Raw genomic sequence first — 15034 nt, 5'->3', positions numbered from 1 at the left:
TCCAGGATATGTCATATTTTGGGAGAAAAATAAAGGATCCAGCAGCTGTTTTTATGCAACTATTACATGCCCAGGAGCCCACTGCCTGCTGTTCCCTCTTAGAATTGCCCTCAGCTGTTATTTCTGAAAGGGCCCCAGGTTTGCTCATTGATCCATGGACATTCGACAGGGAAGGCTTTACCCCATCACAGCGTCTCCAGGCTGGGAAAAGACTCCGCTTCTGCCTAGTTTAAGTGCTTTATTTCTTTTTCAGTTACGAGTTAGTGTATAATTTGAAACTGTAATAAAGTTGGGAGGACGGGACCAGAGATGTCCTATATGTCTGCAAACTAAACGCGGGAAAAGTTGGGGGTCCTCCATCATTAGGAAAGACCTAGCATCAGCTGCATCCCGTTGCCATGGAGACCGGCAAGCCCTCTCCAACCCGAGCAGCTCACACTGCCCTCATTAGAAAGTGGGGCCCGCCCACTCGCCGTCTTGGACGCGCGACGCCTGGTTACCATAGAGACTGAAAGCCTTTTTTTTTTTAAAAAACACGCCTCTTTGAGCCAACACGGAAGGTAGGGTAGGCCTGTGAAAGGAGACAAGCCCCGCCCTTTTGCCCGTCAATGTCATTCCGCGCACGCGACGTTTGGTTGCCGTGGAGACCGGGGTGGTCCCTTACTGACCTATCATGGCGGCCGGTAGGGGGCTCGTGTCTCTTTCTCTCCGCTCCTCCTCCGCTTCGCCTCAGCCGCCAAAAATACCCGGATGGCGGGTGGGGAGACGCGCGTGCCCGCGAGAGGCAGGCTGGCTGTCGCCCGGGGTTGGGGAAGGGCGTCGCTAACCGCGCCTGAGGCAGGCTGGCCGTGAGGGACTGACGGAGGAGCGCTGCCGTTGCCGCCGCCATTCGCTCCTCAAGGAGAACGAAACAACACAACAAAACATCCAGATCAGGTAAGGGCGAAGGCGGGGCCCCCGAAGCCACCCCCTTGTGGGCGGGGCAAGGTTGTTTTCCGAAGGAGAGCCCCCTGCATCTTTAGCATAGGGAAGGGACCGATGGCAGCTCTTTTTGGGGGTGTGGCCTGGACCTTATTTGCATACAGGTAGCATCTCCTCTTTTGCGTCTCCTCTTTTGCAGGCAAGGAAAGGACAGATTGGGGGTGTGTCCTAGCTGTCATTTACATACCGTGGAAAGTAGCTCCTCCCCTTTTGTAGGCAAGGCCTGCGTATTTATAGGCTCCTTGCCAGGATATCGAAGGTAGGAAAGCGCCTCTCCGAGTAGCTCCTCCCCTTTGGAGTGGGGCTTAGTATGGCTATGGGGAGATCAAGACCCTTCACTTCATTCAAGGGTGTCCAACTCTGGCCCTCCAGATGTTCGTGGACTACAATTCCCATCAGCTGGCAGGGGCTGATGGGAATGATAGTCCACGAACATCTGGAGGGCCAGAGTTGGACACCCCTAAATTAATTTTTGGTTAGGTCTTTCTGTGCCCCCCTGGTTAGGGGAGGAGGTGAGATCAGTCTCCTTCTCCCTTTCCCTTAAATATGGTTCCCTTTAACTCACTCCTGGATAGGGAAGGACTTGTCACTTTCTAGAGTTGAAAGTTGAGGCTTATTATTGTTCTCTAAGGGAGACCAGAGTCCCAGCAGTATGGCAGAAACAGACCAGGCTGTGACCCCTTTCTTCTCTCATCCCAGCTGACCTGGGATTGAAGAGGAACATGTTCTGTTTTCTTTGAAGGCAGCCTCTTACCAGTTGTTGGGACAGACAGTCTTTGTTTCACACATGTGCAGAAACCTTCTTTCCCTGGAACTGGCCGAACCCTCAGTCCATTTTCCTCAGCATAGTACATGCACCCCACAGAAAGGCGCTAGGTTGAAGTTGCAGATCCTTTGGCAGAATGTGGGTATCTTGCCCCAGGCTTTTGTTGTGCTGGTGCAAGGTGCATGGCTCAGTTGCAACTTTGGTATGCACCTGATGTCCAGCTTCTCTGTGCCATGCACCGGGGATGAAAGCTAGTTGCTAGAGTGATCCATGCCTGCTGTAACCCCCTACCTGTGCATTTTGTGATATAGCTGTTCCTTGCCTCAAGTTTCCGCCCCTCCATCATTTGTGTGAAGACGCACCTGTGCCCAGGCTCCTCTGGGTAAAGGAGATGATGTTGTGATCTCTGCTTGGCTTTCTATGGACGAGTGAGGCTGAAGGTTGTCCCTTATGGCTGGAGGAAAGGGTGCCCCAGTGGCCGTTGCCCAGCACCATAATATCCCCTGTTTTGAGTCTGCTGTCAGCAAGCTGTTTGTGTTGACTTATTCAGAATCACAGGATGGATGATGGATGGTTTCTGCCATAGGCTGATCCAGCTTTTAAGCAAATGGTTGATTTATAGCCCATCTTGTCTCGTTGATGGTGGGTGGATACCAGTAGAGAGACATTCCTGTTCTTTAATTATCATGGGCTTTAGCTTCTTGAGTTCTGCTGTGGGTACCACAATGGAAGCAAGGAGGAGACTTTGTCCTCTTTGGTTTTCTCTGAATTGGACCATGGCAGGGTTTAGAGCAGTTGAAGCCAGCCCCACCAGCTGGTGGGCAGGCAGGCAGGACTCCTCTGCTGTGTGGTGCAGAAATATGGAGACGAGGGGCTCAGCTGGGAGCACCTAAAAACAAATCTGACAAAATAAATTGAGATTTTGCACAACAGTGCAGCATTAGAGCTGGCAGACAATATTTCGAATTCCTGTTCACTGCGGTTGCATTTTGAAGCACGTTCAGGTGCCTGTGAGGTTTTGGATGCTGCTGAAATCTTTATTTTAGAATACCAGAAGAATATCAGAAGAAGCTGCAGTGTTTCTGTTTAATATTGTCCAGTGGCTTAGAAAAGGGGTGAGGGGAGAGTTGCTGGGGCCAGTTCTCTCTCCAAGACAGTAAAAACAATCCTGGCAGTCTGTTCTATACCATTCTTCATCCCCTACTCTGCCTAGTCATTGCAAATCAGAAAGATCCTTCCAGTGATGCACTTTCAGTGTTTTGGAAGGGGCGTGTATCACTGTTCTTCTAGAATTTAAGGGAATCTAGGATTTATCTACTTTTACATGGAATTAGGATAGCTGTGGGGCAAAGTGTCCAAAGGAGTCCAAAGGAAGTAATCTAATCAGAAAGCTATTTGTAAATTGAGAGATGTTCTGCCTCTGTAATGAGATCAATTAGATGAGGCAAAGTGATCTTATGCTCACTTTGGTTTGTCATAGCAAGCAAGACAGAGGAATGTGCCAAACCCAGGCAAGGCTTGGACTTAGGTGATTCTGGGTCCAAAATATGGGAAGCAGATAGAAACATAACCAAAATGGGCAGCAAGGCTTATTCTGATTGGTCAGAAGCAGAACAACGGGAGTCGATGCAAAGTGGTCATCATCAAGAGAATTGATGAATGTGAATCAAGTTCAGCAGTTTACACAATTACATAATTTGTCCCACTGATCAGGTTAGGGACATGACCCCAAATTGTGACAGAAATGGTGGCAATGGGTGGAATCCTACTAAAAGGAGACTTCATTTTCATTTTAAATATTTATGTAGACCTTATTTTGGAGCTGGCTGTTCACCAGGCTGATGCTGTGATCTGTTGTGTGCTGAAATGTCTCGGGGTGACCAAGAAACGAAATGATTGGAAACAGCGGCTCCAGCAACCTCTGCAGGCACATCTGTACCCAGGTTAAACAAATCTTATGTTTTGATCCCCCCCCCCCCCACCTGTGACCGTTGCAACTGACTAGCAATGCTGGCTGCTTAAATGTCATTCTGAAAGCTTCATGCCTATGTGGCTGGCAGATTTATCCCACCAGTATATTTCCCATTAGTCTTAAGCCGTTTAAATATTATTGATAATGCTCGCAGACTTCTGTGAATGGCTACAGAGCCGCTAAGAGATACATGCTTTTGTCCGTTTTGAAACAATTTGGGTGGCAGTGTGACATTAGGATCACCCAAGCAGGGGAGTGGCCAAAGACTGGCTGACCAGTCCGTGGTCAGCTTTTATGACAGCCTAGGGAGTTGCCAAATGGCTGTTCAGCAGCAAGTGTCTCTCTCTTGCCAGCAGGTGGGATTTTACTTAGCAAATGACAGCCCTGCTGCTGAAAGCAGGTCCAGCCAGCCAGGCAGTCTATGAAAACTGGCTCTGCGAGGGACTCTCTGGCTGTGAAACCTGACAGGGAAGTTCCTTGGCTCTGCAGTGTGAAATTTGGCTCCCCTCCAACTCGTGTCCATGGCTAATAGCAGATATAATAACTGTCCTGATCGTGACTCACTTCCTGAGAGTAGTTGTGGCACTCGTAAACAATTGATGCAAAGCGTGCCGAGCATCTCTGTTTGCCTCCTGCCCTACAGTGGCTGGTTTTAGGTAAGGGAAGTCCCCCAGGTGACCATGGGATGTCTCTTTACCCCAGCACTGCCACGGCTGCCTGCCCAGCAGACCCGGTTACAAGAGCCAGAGGGATGGTTGTAGTCACAGGGCAGAACAAAGTGAGTGGATGCCCGGGCGATGCCATGTCAACCTCGGACGCAGAAGATGATTTCCAAGAGCCGGCTACTCCGACGGCCACCCAGGCGGAGCACGCCCTGCCCCTTCTTCCTCAGCAGGTTGGTGATTCTTTTTTTTTGGAACCCATCAGTCTTTTTCCTATTCAGATCAGCTGAAAAATGCCCTTGTGATTCTTTAAGCTGTCCTTGAATGTGGGCATTTTCAAGGGGTTGTCCCACGTCTGCAAAGCTTTCTCCCCCTGAAGGATCCTCAGATTCTTCTGCTTGACTTGTACGGAACAGGGAGCGGCCATGTGCTAATTTCCCTCCTTAAATATGCGGTGCCTTGTTGTTTGTCTTTTTACGCCACACGTTGCAAACCCAAAGGATGGGGTAGGTTAGAAGTCCCGGCAGTCAGTATATAAAATAAGTTATCCAGCTTTTATCTTATGTCTGTGCTTCATATTTTTTTTTATGGTTCTGGCAATAAAGGTTTTTCCAGACTCAGGTAAGACAGGTCCTTGTAAGTTAGCAATCTCCATAGCTAGTTGTAAACTTGAAGTTGTATGCCTGTATCTAAACAGTGCCGGGCTCCTGTGCAGGTGATAAAAGCAGCCATGCATAGGCAAGATGTAGGTCTCTACTTACTCGGGAGTCTTTGCAGGTATCCAGAAAAAAAATATGGATTTGTAAATTAACCTCAGGAAAAACTAAGGAGAACCTTAACTGGGCATGCTCCAGAAGGAAGGGATGATGAAAGCAGCAGAGTAGCTCTTAAAAGAGAAAAAGGAGCGGAAGGGGATTTGCTCAAGCCCCTGTGAGCTTTGACAGTTTTTGAGAGGGAGGTTTTGAGAGGAGAGGTGGGGCTTCTAAGCATCTCCTGGCCACTGTAATTCCTCTTAGGACCTCAGCTTGCTTATTTGGATATTTGCAACATGGGGTGGGGTGGCAAAGCATTGTGGAACTCATGTTCAAATGAACCTGTTTCTGCCTACTTGCTATCTATTGTGGTCCTCAGAAGTTTTATTGAGGCCCTGTCGGGCCGTGTTTGGTTTGGACATAAGCTTTGTGGGCCTGATGTACTTTGTTAATACCTCAATCAACCAAGTATTCCTAAAGTTTGTGGCTTTGACAGCTGTTAGAGACAGAGATGCCAAACAGGCAGTTACCTGTGACTGATCTCTTGACTGCGCTAGTCCTACCTGTGTGTCCTTCCCTTTTGCCTTCTTCTCTCCATCTTGGCGCCATGCCTGCTTCACAAGGTTATCATCTGCTGAGGCAGTCTTGAAGAGTGATTTGTCCTTATTCCTTCCAGTTCCCTGAAGTGGTTCCCTTGAACGTTGGAGGCATGAATTTCACTACCAGGCTGTCGACATTGAGGCGCTATGAAGATACCATGCTGTCGGCCATGTTTAGCGGCCGGCATTATATCCCGACTGATGGCGAAGGCAGATACTTTATTGACCGAGATGGAACGTTCTTTGGGTATGTCTCTGCTGGATTTATGTATGACGAACACATAAACAAGACAGATTGGTTTTGTGCATTGGAAGTACAATGACTTCTTGGCCCTTTTGCCCTTCACCTTTTCATTTGCAATCTGGGAGACCCTGGTTTGAATTCATACACTGCCATGGAAGTTTACTGGGTTATCTGGTGTCATTCACAGCCTGATGTGCATCGCAGGGCTGTTGTGAAGATAAAATGGAGAAAGTAGGAAGCAACTTTGGGTCCTGCTGGGGAGGCAAGTGTGGTATAAATGAAGTAAATGTAGGTCAGCAGGTATATTTGTACATGATCCTGTTTGCAGAGTACCACGCAAATGTAACTTTCTGCGCCACTTTATGATAGGAACAGTAACCTTGCTAAAGACCAGCCTTTTTACCTCAGAAATCATGAACAAAAAGAGCTTTACTTAAACTGAGAGAGAAATAGACTATATACATAAACGAAGTATCACTTATATACATTGATACATTCACTGTTCATCGTTTGGTGACAATTTCAAGCATAGTCTACAATATTAAACATTTCAGTTAGAAGCTTTTGGTTAACATCTTTCCTCAGCAAGAGGCAGGGAGTTTTCCAACTGTCACTTTTAGAGATCTCCCATAATTCCCTGCTGCTGCATGCATGCAAGACTATAAAATCCAACAGTAAATACATTTTCTGGAGACCGTGGATACACACAGTCATAAAAACCCAGCCAATAGCAGTTGCATAGCTGTTTTCCAGTCTGCAAGATGATCTTGGCGAAAGCTTTTGTGAAAACAAGCTTTTTAAAAAACCTTTTTGATTTCCCTGTTGCTATACAGAGCTTCAACTGTCCAAAATGCTTGTTCGAAATGTCAGGATGCAGTGCAGTGAACCAAACCAGGTTTTGTTGATGTCTTCATGTAGTACTGGATGAGGCAGTGGGAGCCGCTACCCTTGGTGGTGGACTTTGACAAGAGCTGAGGGGGAGACAGGTAGATCCAGCCCCTGTGGTGCAGTCCATTGGGAAGGAATTGCCGGAGAGCACCCTGGTTCTGATTGGTTGCACATGGGAGCATACTGGTAGACAGTGCCCCACATCAGCAAGGAGAGCAGGGTGTCATTTGGGCTGTGACCTTGAGCATCAGAAAGGGTCTAGAGGCAAGTAGCAGATGCTTCTTTGTTTATGCAGCATGTGGCTGCTAATAGGATTGATTAGTCAAAAGGACTTGGCTGCCTTTGGCCTTGGAAACAGGATCTTCAAGGGTGTCTCAGCAGCTTTAAGCACTCACCTTCCCGGTCGGAATAAATGTGCACAGCCGTAGTCTTGCCAAGTCAGCTATCCAAATAGACCTTGGCCTGTCTGTTCTTTTTCGTTCTAATTTTAAAGCAGAAAGCTCTGAAGTAAACATTGAACTAATCCTGTTCCCCTGAGAGACTTCCCCTCAGGGTGGTTTCAGAGGGTAGCTGTGCTGGTCTGCGGCAGAAGAGGCATCAATCTAACATCAAAGATCACAGCCCGCAGAAACCAGTGGGAGAATTTTTAAATGTTCTAGGACATTTAATTGCTGGCTTAAGAGTGGCAGTTTTCAAACAGAGAAGCTTCAAGGGGAGATTACAATGTGAAATTGTTGAACTCGAGTTAATTCACAAATTCAGCGCAATTAACCACTCCCTCACTCTGGCTGAATAGGAACATAGGATTCTTATCTTGCTTATCTAATGAAGGGAGTTTTGGCTCTCAAAAGCTTATACCCCAAAAATCTTGTCAGTCTGTAAGGTACTACTGGACTCCAATCTAGCTGTTCTACTGCAGACTAACATGGTTACCCTCTGAAAGTACCTGGCTAATTTTCTGCCCCAAAACATTTCTACCCGACTGTAATCAAGCTGATAAAATGTTGCGTTGTACCATGGCATCCCGGCTCCTTCCTTTGCAACACCCTTCTTACCTTGTAACTGGCATGCAGGGACTCATGGATCTCCATTCCTACTTATATCTGGCAAATAGGCCTTTAGCTTTTACCACAAGATTACAGTATTTGTCCCATTAACTACAATTGGTCAGGTTAGGGACAGCACTGAAAACTGCGGGTAAAAGGTTTTGTTCACATTGTCATGTGATAGTTTCCGTCACTTGCAGGCTACTCTCGGTGGAATTTTTGTGTGTGCATGCTTGCATAATCCTTAGTGGCTGCACAGTGATTTTGAGAGCCAGCGAGGTGTAGTGGTTAAGAGCAGGTGGATTCTAATCTAGAGAACCAGGTTTGATTCCCCACTCCTCCACCTGAGTGGCAGAGGCTTATCTGGTGAACCAAGTGTGTTTCTGCACTCCTACATTCCTGCTGGATGACCTTGGGCTAGCCACAGTTCTCTCAGAGATCTCTCAGCCCCACCTCCCTCACAAGGTGTCTGTTGTGGGGAGAGGAAGGCAAAGGAGCTTGTAAGCCCTCTTGAGTCTCCTTGCAGGAGAGAAAGGTGGGGTATAAAGTCAAACTCTTCTTCTCTTTTTCTTCCTTTTTTAAAACTTCATTTGTAGGCCATCTTTCTCCCTAAGAGTCCAGGCAGACAGACTAATGTGATACTGGACTTGAATCTAGCTTTTTTTTTTTTTTAGGGCTGGCCCAAGATCCTTTCTTCCCATATGTAGCTGCAACAGATGGTTCTAGAAGTGTCTTACAGAATCCTTTGCTGATAGCCCCCAGCAAATGTGTATGTCTCTGTGAACCGAACACTGGCTGTAGAAGGCGTTGGAGCAATTGGGCTGGTTCTTTTCATCTCGCTGGGGGTGTGTGTGGGGGGGGATATCTAATCAGCGTTTGACATTTGACCTTTGAAATATTCAAGAAATCTTACTTGTGTGTTCATGTGAGCTTCAGTTAATTGATGAAACTTGCATATCAGTCAAAATAAGAATGACAATTCCATAGGGGGTCACTGTGTTAGTTTGCCGCAGCTGAAGAAATGAGCTGTCACTCATGGAAACTGACCTAAAAGCTAGGTGTTAAGGTGCCACTGGACACTTGTTTATCCCAAAGCAAAAAAGTGTACTTCCTTTGCTGCTATTGTTTTTAAATGATCCACAGCTGTGTCGTCGCTGGTATAATTCCTGCAAGAGGAAATGGAAGGGTAGAGAACCAAGCAGGCCACCTGCAGCTCTTTGGTGGAAGTTCAGGATGAAAACATAACGGGGGCATTCCAACCTGGGCGTGGGGAAAATGCTTCTTTTCAGGTTTTCTTTAGCACCTGCAGTTTTTATGAAAGTGTTTAAAAAATACGTGTTTGTAATATGTATTTTTTTTTAAACAAACCCACTTCACCATTGCTTGGGGCACCTTTTTATTCCATCCAAAACTGCTACGTTTAAATGACGGGCTTAACATTTGCATCACGAAAGGAAAAAGACCGTAGCAGTGATTTAGCCGCCTGCTTTCCTTTTTCTTTCCAGAGACGTGCTTAATTTTCTGCGGTCTGGTGACTTGCCTCCCCGGGAGCGAGTGAGGTCAGTTTACAAGGAAGCTCAGTATTATTCAATAGGACCTTTGCTAGAAAGCCTAGAAGAGCTCCAACCCCTTAAAGGAGAGAAAGTCCGGCAGGCTTTCTTGGGCTTGATGCCCTATTACAAAGGTAAATTGAGAGCAGCGTGGCGTAATTGTCTCATGGCAGGTCACTCGTGATACGGGGCTGAACTTAAAAATCAGGAGCTGTCTTGAAAATGGGAGGGAGTTTTCATTTGGAAACACCCTGGACGAATGGATTGCAGTGGGATGTATAGCCAGTCACTGTGCAGAGTTCCAGAGGGAGCAGCAGTGGCGTAATGGTTAAGAGCAGGTGCATTCTGATCCAGAGGAACCGAGTTTGATTCCCCGCTCTGCTGCTTGAGCTGTGGAGGCTTATCTGGGGAATTCAGATTAGCCTGTGCACTCCAACACACGCCAGCTGGGTGACCTTGGGCTAGTCACAGTTCTTCGGAGCTCTCTCAGCCCCACCCACCTCACAGGGTATTTGTTGTGAGGAGGAAGTGAAAGAAGTGTGTTTGAGTTTCCTTATAGGAGAGAAGGGGGGGGGGTATAAATCCAAACTCTGCTTCTACCTTGAAGTAGCCCCGTTCTTTGCAGACTGTGGGCAGATGAAGCTGCTTTATGCTGAATCATAGACCCTTTCCGCACACGCAAAATAATGTGTTTTCAAACCACTTTCACAACTGTTTGCAAGTGGAGTGTGCTATTCCGCACAGCTTCAAAGAGCACTGAAAGCAGTTTGAAAGTGCATTATTCTGCATGTGTGGAATGAGCTATACTTTGGTGCCAGCTAGTCTTGCCTGCTTTGATTGGCAGCAGTTCTTTAGGGTCTTGGGCAGAGGTCAGTCTTTCCCAACTCCTGAGATTCTTTATCTGGAGATGCTGTTAGGGATCAGAGTTAGAATCCTCTGCTGAAGAGGCACTGCCCATCCGCAAAGGGAGTCGTCCATTGCTTCAAAAGGCAGAAAATGACATTCTTCACATCGGGAGGAGGAACATTTCAATTTTGTAGTTCACACATTTTAAAAAATATCCATGCCCCTTCTGTGCTTGGAGCTGGCCCTGCAGTTTGGAGCCCGATGTGATACATTCCACAGTGCTCTGCCCCCAGCAGATATACTAAGTAACCTGGGAAACCGGCAATGGGGAAATTGACTTGTATGAGCTCTGTTAAAAGGAACTGGAGATAAAGATGAACACACTTTGGGCAGACTTCAAACAAAGCAAGGGCACCGCTGGCACAAGATCCCATGCACAGTACCTAGAATACCTAATGTTGGGGAACGTCTGTCGTGTGTAGTTTAAGCAGCTTCATCTAATCTGGAGAACCAGTCTTGATTTCTTGCTCCTCCACATGAGGGGTGTCTCTGATCTGAGAGACAGATTAGATTCCCCACTCCTGCAAATGAAGCCTGATGGGTGACACTGGACTAGTCACAGTTCTCTCCGAATTCTCTCAGCCCCACCTGGCTCACAAGGGATCTGTTGTGAGGCAGAAAGGGAAGTCAGCTGGAAAGCCGCCTTGAGACTCCTTGCGGTAGAGAAAAAAAGGGGGGGGGTATAAAATCCAACTCTTTTTCTTCTTCCTTATCATGTGAAATTCGTTGTGATACATTTGAGGTGGGCTCAGGGGTAAAGCGTATGATTTGCATGCAGGAAGTCTCAGATTGAGTCCTGTGGAGAGCAACTGCCAGACAAAGTAGACAAGGCTCTGACTTGATACGGAGCAAATTGTTTGGTTCAAGAATGGTCCACTGCTCAATTGTAAAGTACGTGCTCTTGCAGTAGAAGGCTTGAGTTGAATGCCCAGTATCTTTAGCTAGCAGGGAGCAGGGGCCATTCAGAGGAAACGGTGTTGTGCAAGATGGGCCGAAGGTATTAATTTGGTATTAATTTGGTATAAGGCAGCTTTATGTATTCCGCTGTGAATAATTCGTTCAATCTTGCTAAAAGCATCCTCCTGTAGTTTCCAGTGTTGCTTCTCTTTGCTCCACAGATCACTTGGAGCGGATCGTCGAGATTGCTAAGCTAAGGGCCATGCAGAGAAAGGCCCGGTTTGCCAAGCTGAAGATCTGTGTCTTCAAGGAAGAAATGCCCATCACACCATACGAGTGCCCGCTGTTCAACTCCCTGCGCTTTGAGAGGAGCGACGGTGAGGCCAAACTCTTCGAACACCACTGCGAAGTAGACGTGTCTTTCGGACCTTGGGAAGCCGTGGCAGATGTCTATGATCTCCTCCACTGCATTGTGACTGACCTCTCCAACCGGGGCATCACCGTAGACCACCAGTGCATTGGGGTGTGTGACAAACATCTGATCAACCATTACTACTGCAAGCGGCCCATCTATGAATTCAAGATCACGTGGTGGTAAGCTCTTGGGCCCATTTGAAGTCCTCTTCCTGGTCTTACTTCACTGACAACCATGGGACGGTGATCTTGCTCCGTGACAGAAATTACCTTGTGAGGGAATGTTCCCTCCATTTCTTGCAGTGCAGCCGGTGGGAATATGTTTCAGACACTTCACTTCGAAAAAAAATCTATTGGGAAGGAAGCATGCCAATGTAGGAACTGGATACTATCTTAGCTACAGAATACCTCAATGTGCTTGCGTTGAGGTTTTGAAGGAGTCCTTTGCTTTCAACCTTTATTCCTCTGCACTACAGAGGTGGCCAATAGCAGTAACACAAGCCGTTGCATCATCTTTCCAAGGATTTGTCCCGCCTCCTGCCCCCAGACTGATAAATGGCTTTTACTTCGTTGTGTGGTGTCAGAATTATGCAGCAAGCACTTTACCTCACACAATTGTCACTTCTGCCTATGTGACTTTGTCGTCGTGATTTGGAAAGCAGAGGGCTGAGGTTTCTTTCATAGATGCTGATGTGATTCAGAAATAATTTAATACAATAATCTGTGTTGATTCTGTATACAAAACCCTACATTTTTAGTGTGGGTTTCTTTTTTATCACTCCTTTAATTGTGAACCTGGATTTGTTAGCTATTTCCAGTGCTGAAATGTAACTTATTTCTATTTCTGCGACCAAAAAGGGCGATTTTTGTTTGTTTCCTGGATGCCTTACAGTGCATTCCAGCTGTGTAGACTGCGTTCTTTAAAGAGCTGAGACAGAACTATTTCTTTTTAAAAAATGGTTTCCACTGAAACTTCAGCGGTTGGCGTGTGTGGATGAAATTTTCTCCGTTAAGGGGTAGTTTATCTTGCAGAGATTGGTTTAAAGCCTTTTACTGAGCCAGCCTTCGGGCTTTCCCCAGATTCTAAGGCTGAGAAAGAATGCCAGGAGACACACCGAGTATGGTATCCTTACCCACATAACAAAGGGCCAAGTCCCACTGAGACAGAACATTTCCAAAGTTGAGTTGCTTAATTGTACCAACTAGTATTGGCTGAAATTAAAACAGGCAAGCTAAGGTCCTGCGCCTGCTATGTCTGCAAAAGTTTGAATCTGTTTGAAACGACCAGATTGAGCCCACAGAACAAAAAGGGTTGCTTGATCTTAGTGCCGCAGTAGAAGCAGCCTTGTGTCTGTCTAGTTCCCTACAGAGAAAATCCTGCCACCTCCTAAGGCTGACAAAGAGAACTTTCCTTCTGCCGAAATACTAGAACTGCAGGGCATCTGAAAAGGCTGGTTCAGGACAGACAAAAGAAATACTTCCGCAGTCAGTGATTCAAATGTAGCGATGGCCACAGGCATAGATGACTAAGAGGGAATTCAACAGATACATGGAGGAGGAGTCTTATCAGCTGCTCCTAGGTATGGTGACTCAAGGGCCGTCAACCTCTGAATCCCAGTGCCAGAAGACAACTTTAGGAGAAAGCCTTGGCCTCTGTGCCTTGCTGTTGGAGCTGCAAAGGAACTGGTTGACCAGTGAGGGAACCAGGATGCTGGGCTAGATGGACCACTGGTCTGATCTAGCAGGGCTTTTCTTACGTATGATACTATCAAAAATCCCAAAGGGCCAAGAGTTGAAGTTAGATAGTTTGCTCTTAAGCCATATCAGCTAGACCAGGGGTCTGCGACCTACGGCTCTCCAGATGTTCATGGACTACAATTCCCATCAGCCCCTGCCATTGGCCATGGTGGCAGGGGCTGATGGAAATTGTAGTCCACGAACATCTGGAGAGCCTCAGGTTGCAGACCTCTGAGCTAGACTGACTCTCCCCATCAGGCTTCTGTTCCCTTCCTGATCACGCTTGCATAGTTCTTGGTTGCTCTTGGTGACTGTCAAAACTTGACTCCCAAGTCCCAGCAGATTTGGTGGCTTTTTGCCCATGAGCACTGTGATTGGGAGACCAGCGAGGGTGCGGGCCATGTGAGGGTTAAGACTGGGAAATTGTCTGCTCTTTCCCACAACCAGACTGCCAAGAGTATAATATAAATGGACCCATAGTAGGCTCTGCTGCACCGAATGGGTGGCGACAAGCCGGGTAGTTGGTGCTGGCTATTTGCATAGTCCTGACCCAAAAGACCCCTTTGTATTTATGACTGATTAAATCTCACACGTCAGGAGAGGCACACTGTTGAATATAGGATTTTGGATGTTGCTGCAACTTCCTGTTACACTAAAAGGACATCACTCAGTTCTTGAGAGAAGACCTAGTTCTGTTGTCTGTGAATCTTAACACCTGTTTTGTACAAATAAGCTGTCATTTATTTATTTATGCAGAGAAAGAGAGGGAAAATAATTTTTTTAAAAATTCTCATTCCTTACCTAGATCTGGAACAAGATTTTGTTGTGACTGTTATTTAAAGATTTTTTTTAAGCAGGGAAAAAAATCACCATTATTATTAAGATTTCTCTATGCATTGCCTTTAATGCCTTTGAAAACACCGGAGATGTAAACGAAAGGTTGCGTTGAAATAAATTGTTGAAACTGGTGGGCCTTGCGCATACACAATTCAGTTTTGTGTTTGTTTTTCTTCCTATAATCTGTATTTTGTATTAAAATGTGTCATGTGTTTGTGTTGTTCAATAAATTATCTCCATATGATCATCTAAGATCTCCATATGATTCATATCTGCGCTGAGTAAGTCTACAGTGCACCAGGAGCAAGGATGGGAAGTCTGAATTCATGTTCCAGCTGCACTCACTGAAGTCCAGCATGGGGGACAATAAAGGCTGCCATTTTCATGGATGGGACCACTGAGAAAGCTCTACAACAGGGATGTCAAACTCATTTGTTACAAGGGCTGGATATGACATAAATGTGACTTGGTTGGGCCAGACCCTGGGGAAGCTGGCTGCCTTGGCTGGCCCCAGAATTGCACGGGTGAGGAGGGGTGCCTAGACTGGTGAGCCCGCAGCGTGTATAGGGTGACTGGCTTGAGAGGACTTATCAGGCCCGTGAGCCAGCTGAGGCAACCCCCCTCCCGCCCAATCTGGCCTGGCCCCCTGCTCGACAAGCAAGTCATAATTATTGTTAAATGAGGAACATGCTTAAACTGTAGGGGTCCTGGATGAAGTCGAACAAATTCATGAATACCAATTGGGACCACAATTAAATAAACTTTCCTTCTGTCCACAAAAAC

The 15034-nt window shown here is 46.6% G+C and overlaps 1 protein-coding gene across 3 annotated transcripts; it reads left to right on the top strand.

The window, feature by feature from the left end:
* Positions 1-719: 719 nt before the first annotated feature.
* KCTD7 (potassium channel tetramerization domain containing 7) lies at positions 720-14503 on the top strand. Of its 3 annotated transcripts, XM_048519508.1 has the most exons (7): positions 720-936; positions 3556-3690; positions 4422-4614; positions 5810-5979; positions 9416-9594; positions 11485-13515; positions 13655-14503. In XM_048519508.1, exons 3-6 carry the CDS (start codon positions 4471-4473, stop codon positions 11859-11861), a joined length of 870 nt encoding a protein of 289 aa, XP_048375465.1. In that variant the 5' UTR covers positions 720-936; positions 3556-3690; positions 4422-4470; the 3' UTR covers positions 11862-13515; positions 13655-14503. The 3 variants fall into 3 exon arrangements, with proteins under 3 accessions (XP_048375465.1, XP_048375466.1, XP_048375464.1); XM_048519509.1 differs by lacking the exon at positions 3556-3690; XM_048519507.1 differs by lacking the exons at positions 720-936; positions 3556-3690 and having other exon boundaries at positions 4404-4614.
* The last annotated feature ends 531 nt before the right edge of the window (positions 14504-15034 follow it).

Source organism: Sphaerodactylus townsendi, linkage group LG16 (genome assembly GCF_021028975.2).
Source record: "Sphaerodactylus townsendi isolate TG3544 linkage group LG16, MPM_Stown_v2.3, whole genome shotgun sequence".
Classification (NCBI taxonomy): domain Eukaryota; kingdom Metazoa; phylum Chordata; class Lepidosauria; order Squamata; family Sphaerodactylidae; genus Sphaerodactylus; species Sphaerodactylus townsendi.
This window is presented reverse-complemented; position numbering and strand designations above follow the sequence as displayed.

Coding starts and splice junctions, on each gene's coding strand:
- KCTD7 (XM_048519507.1), top strand. CDS start 4,405: ATGTCTCTTTACCCCAGCACTGCCACGGCTGCCTGCCCAGCAGACCCG. Junction 5,980..9,415: donor CGAGATGGAACGTTCTTTGG/GTATGTCTCTGC, acceptor TTTTCTTTCCAG/AGACGTGCTTAATTTTCTGC. Junction 9,595..11,484: donor CTTGATGCCCTATTACAAAG/GTAAATTGAGAG, acceptor TTTGCTCCACAG/ATCACTTGGAGCGGATCGTC.